Source organism: Microtus ochrogaster, chromosome 6 (genome assembly GCF_000317375.1).
Source record: "Microtus ochrogaster isolate Prairie Vole_2 chromosome 6, MicOch1.0, whole genome shotgun sequence".
NCBI classification, from domain to species: domain Eukaryota; kingdom Metazoa; phylum Chordata; class Mammalia; order Rodentia; family Cricetidae; genus Microtus; species Microtus ochrogaster.
The window spans coordinates 79,416,320-79,421,282 of record NC_022013.1 but is presented as its reverse complement, the minus strand read 5'-3'; the positions used below and the strand labels follow the sequence as shown (position 1 = coordinate 79,421,282).

At 54.6% G+C, this 4,963-nt stretch overlaps 1 protein-coding gene across 3 annotated transcripts in view; it reads left to right on the top strand.

Moving 5' to 3' along the window:
- Camk1g (calcium/calmodulin dependent protein kinase IG) overlaps positions 1-4,750 on the top strand; it is a 25,697-nt gene extending 20,947 nt beyond the window's left edge. For 2 of the 3 annotated variants that reach the window (XM_005348914.3, XM_005348912.2), the window contains exons 9-13: positions 547-625; positions 2,416-2,503; positions 2,736-3,160; positions 3,699-3,814; positions 3,917-4,750. In XM_005348914.3, the coding sequence (XP_005348971.1) occupies positions 547-625; positions 2,416-2,503; positions 2,736-3,160; positions 3,699-3,789 (683 nt within the window). In that variant the 3' untranslated portion in view covers positions 3,790-3,814; positions 3,917-4,750. The remainder of the gene's footprint in view (positions 1-546; positions 626-2,415; positions 2,504-2,735; positions 3,161-3,698; positions 3,815-3,916) is intronic. The other variant, XM_026779765.1, reaches the window with a different exon arrangement.
- Positions 4,751-4,963: the final 213 nt, after the last annotated feature.

Below are 4,963 nucleotides of genomic sequence, written 5' to 3'. Positions count from 1 at the left end.
GCATGCTGGGCAGGAGAGAGGGCAAGGTATGCATGCTGGGCAGGAGAGAGGGCAGGGTATGCATGCTGGGCAGGAGAGAGGGCAGGGCACGCATGCTGGGAGAGAAGGTGGTATGCATGTTGTGTATAAGAAGGGAGCACACATGCTATTTGATGGAGAAGGCAGCATGCATTCTCTATGTGAGAAATGGGGCATGCATGCTTGTAGGGCCTGGTTAGTGGTAGTTGGAAATGGAAAAGCTAGCACTCACATGTTAGCCCACGTGTTTACTGGCAATTGCATGCACACAGTGTGCAGGCACATTGGTGTGACGTGACTGGCAAGGTTCCCCTGTGTGTGTGGGTGAGGCTGCCTGGAGCTCTCTTCTCGGTGGCTTGTGGTGGGCCGTTAGGTGGTTTGGATTTTTTTCCTCTTCTTGCTTTAAGACTTAAAACCGCCTCTTTGCAAGATTAGCTAAAGATGCGTTCACTGCCACCCACCAGCCCGGAAGTGAATTTCTATCAGTCATGAAATCTGGTCCTTAACTGAGCCTCTGATTCCCCTTAGCCAAGGACTTTATTTGCCATCTGCTGGAGAAGGACCCAAATGAACGGTACACCTGCGAGAAGGCCCTAACGCACCCCTGGTGAGTGAGACGTGGGGTGGGCTGTCTCCTTTCTCCTGCTTCCCAACAACTCCCAAGATCTCCCAGACGTCAAAGCCAGTGCTGAGGCACCAAGGAAACACACACATGTTCATCAGGCCCAAGGGGCCAGCAGAATGACCTGTGGGGGCCAATGACCTGCTCTAATCACTTCCAGAGGCCAAGGTCAAGGGTTCAGTCTTCAGGCTAGGTGTCAGCTCCCACCTATGGTAAAATGCTGACTGCTAGCTACCACAAAGCCAACCTGTCCTAAGGAGCATGTTTCTGGTAGAGGGCATGCCTAGGTCAATCCCTGATTCTGGATAGTAGCGTGTGTGTGTGTGTGTGTGTGCATGCGTGTGTGTGCATGCGTGTGTGTGCATGCGTGCGTGTTCGTGTGTGTGCGTGAGTGTGTGTGTGTGCGCGTGTGTGCGTGTGTGTGTGTGTGCGCGCACACGCGCGAGTGACGTGACTTGATAAGACAGGTGACTCTTGAGGCACTGCCGTTTCATATCACTCCCGGTCCTCACACTTGTCACACCTCCTTCCACAGCAAGGACAAGGTCCTTTGCCTCTCCAGGCATTCTCTGATCTTATCCAGGCTTCTTTCTCCAGGGTCCACGATTCTAGCCAACCATCTCTGATCCAGAGAGGCTTCAGAGCTAGACCTCTCTTCCTGCTTCCCCACACCCTCACTCCAGGCTTGTTCTTTACCACACCTTTGATCACCACAGAAAATACCCCTCCTCTTTGTAGTGCACCATGACCGTCTGCGCTCCATGTGCTACTATACAGTTCGTGAACCGGGCAAGGGGCTGGAGATTGAAACACACAAAGACACACAGACAGAGACACGGGTCATCCTTGAAACTGGAATGCCCCCTTTAGTGTGTCCAGGGGCAGCTTATATAGGGATCCTTAACGGATAGCCACGCCCCAGCCAAACCCACCAGAAACCACTCTCCTGCCATCAGGAACTCCTGAGGGTCTCGTGCTCAGAGCAGCTGCAGGCTGTCTCAGAGCAGAGGAAAACAAGTTGTTTACCAGAAATTCAGGATCTGCGGGTTCACAGCTCCCAACACTCTTGACTTCCATGCCTCCTGTGGGATCCAGATCCCTGCACAGAAGCCCCGATTTCTCAGTCCATGCAGACCTTCCATTTCTCCTTTTAATTACATAGCTCTGGCCCATGGCATGAGACACAACTAGAGTAGAGTCTCCTGGCAACCGTGTCCCCGTCTCTCTCACTTATTTCTGGTCCCCTGGTGGTTGTACCAGTATCATGCACACGTCAGGTGCCTGAGGAACTCTTAGAGACAGGTGACTAAGAAGCCGAAGAGCAAGGCACGGCCTGCTTAAGGTGGTCTTGCAGAGGGTATCCCCACACAGACTGAGCCAAGAGGAGCAGTGACAGGTCGCTCTGTGATGTAAAGGGACAGGTGACCGACAGTTGAGGTTTTGCGATGGATGGCACCCACTCAGCCCTGCTGAGGATCACACAGAACGCCCTTCAGTGCTCACAGCTGTGAGTCCTCACTTGCAAATGGCAGGTGATGAGCACACAGCCCCCAAGACCACAGTTTGTCAACACTGTTCTCAAAGTCTTTTGTTTTGCCAAAGCACAAGCCCCCTAAGGCCTGCCCAGGGAGATATAGGAGCCCTTTCCTGCTGGAATCACTCTCCTCCTGGGATATCCTACCAGTTGAACCTGGTCCTGCATGCTCAGAGCCCTGTCCAACTTCTGACTTGAGGGTCAGGGCCACCTGGTAGTCAAGTCCCCTCCTACATGCCAGGATTGACGGGAACACGGCCCTGCACCGGGACATCTACCCATCTGTCAGCCTCCAGATTCAGAAGAACTTTGCCAAGAGCAAATGGAGGGTGAGCTGTGCTCAAAGGCTGAGCGTGCCCTGTGTTTTCTGGGTCCCCGGGAGGCTGGACCACCTGGGGTAGGTGGACGGGTTTCTTAGGGCATCCCTCCCCTAGGCAACAGCAATGCCCTGTGCCCTCTGTGAGCTGGGTTGCGGGCAGGTTGGTTTCCAGAGGCCCCGGGGAGCAGCTGGAACCCAGAAGCTGCTGCAAGAGCAGAACTAGACACTCCCTGCCTCCTCAGCAAGCCTTCAACGCGGCCGCGGTGGTGCACCACATGAGGAAACTCCACATGAACCTGCACGGCCCCAGTGTCCGCCCAGAGGTGGAGAACAGGCCGCCTGTCTCCCCAGCTCCTGAAGTCTCCAGAACAAGCTCCCATGACAGTGCCATCACAGAGGCCCCCATCCTGGACCCAAGCACACCCCTTCCTGCACTGACCCGACTGCCCTGCCCGCACAGCTCCCGGCCTTCAGCTCCTGGTGGCCGCTCACTCAACTGTCTGGTCAATGGCTCCCTGCGCATCAGCAGTAGCCTGGTGCCCATGCAGCAGGGCCCCCTAGCCACTGGGCCCTGCGGCTGCTGCTCCAGCTGTCTAAATATCGGGAACAAGGGAAAGTCCTCCTACTGCTCCGAGCCCACCCTCTTCAGAAAGGCCAACAAAAAACAGTACGTAGTCTCACAGACAGCCTCACCCTGCTCATCTGCTTAGGAGGGGCAGGAACAATTTGCTGAAGAAAGTGAACACAAAAGTCAGGCCGGCTAATAGCAGTTACAGGGTGGAAGGAACTCCGGGCCCAGGCAAGGGAAGCTTCTGCCGCCAGCCAGAGACACCAGTTCGGTCTCACCTCTGGCTTGAAGTTTGCTCACCTATAAAACACGTCACAGAGGTATTGTTGCAGGCTAGCGGCGAGACAGACTAGGCTTTGGCCCTATAGTAGAGGACTTGCATTTAATCCCAAGTACTGAACAAAGGAAAAGGCAGATGTGCAAGTGGGAAGTGCTGGTGTTAGATGCTCTGAGCAGCCAGCGCTTCTCTATTTGGGGCAGGAAGGAAGAAGGGAGCCATGGAGGTCTTCATAGTAGGGCCTGTGCTGCCAGAACTTCAGAGAAGGATGACAAGGCAGATGTCATGGGTGTGAAGAACACCGACTGTCTTTCTTCTTGCCTCAGATAATTCAAGGACTCTACTGTGTCTCCTTTCTAGGAACTTCAAGTCGGAGGTCATGGTACCAGTGAAAGCAGGTGGCAACTCCCACTGCCGGGCGGGGCAAACGGGGGTGTGTCTCATCATGTGATCCCAGGAGACCATGAGGTTTTCAGGTAAGGTCTGGGGCTGGCTGGCCAAGCTGGAGATCAGGGCAACTGAGGTCTAGAAGGATTAAAGGAAGGGCTCCCTCTCACCCAGAGTGCTCCCCTTTTCAGGAGACTCGTCTGACTCTCCCCTGCCTTTCTAAGCTGGCATCTGCCCGGAGGAGGACGGAGAGCAGTGGAGCCAGGATGGAGGGAGCAGCGACTGGTTTGAAATGGTAGCCTGATGCTGCCTGGGGCAGACTCTCAGAGAAGTCACAGAGGATCCCCAAGGCATGGACATTCCCTGAGACCAGGGGCAGGATGGTGGCATCCCAACCTCCAGGTCTCCCAGCCTTCCCATCCCACGTCCCCTCATCCTTCGTGCAGTGGCTCTGTGCAGTGTCCCTAGATAGCTCTCATCTGGGTCTGTGTTGTTTGTTGTGAAAAGCTTATGGGCTGGCCAGGCTGTGCCACTTCCTCCAAGCAAAGCCATAAGGAGTCTGACTCCGACTCCCTGCTCGGCATCCTCACTCCTGCCCCTCTGGCCAGCAGCCAGACTGGGCTCATTACCATAGTACCTGCCTCTTCGCATGAATGCCAGGCTGCTCCCAGAGGCCTGGGGGCACTTACCACTCTAGGCCTTCCCTCCAGGACCAGCTTCCCACTGCGCAGAGACTCAGAACGCTTCTACCTGCCTCTGAAGCACGGCAGTGCCCAGCCTCCACGGTGGAGGAGAGAAAGCCAAGACCATGGACTGTGAGCTCTTCTCTCCCAGGCGCACACCTCACACACCACTAAGGAAGAATTCGGGGAACTGTTTTCATGTCTGCCAGGTCACCTGCCTTGGCTTCCTCTTCTCCCCTGAAAGTCAGGTGCATCGTTCTGTCTGTCTGTGTTTCTTGCCGTCACACCCTCAAGCTTTATGCTCTGTGTTGTGCTCAAATAAAATGTACATATTTTTCTCTATGAGGCTTTACTCATTCCATCCAAGTTAGAAGGAGCTCATGGACAGCTGGGCCATCCTGGACAGCTAAAAGTTGGTGCAGCCAACATATATTGGAAGCCAAGTGCCTGGGTACATGAATCACCCAACTCATTTCAACCCCCTGGATCAGGTTCTATGAACGCTGTGGTTCCTGCTCTGTTGATGACTGCTTTAGAACATGAAGATGAGGCTAG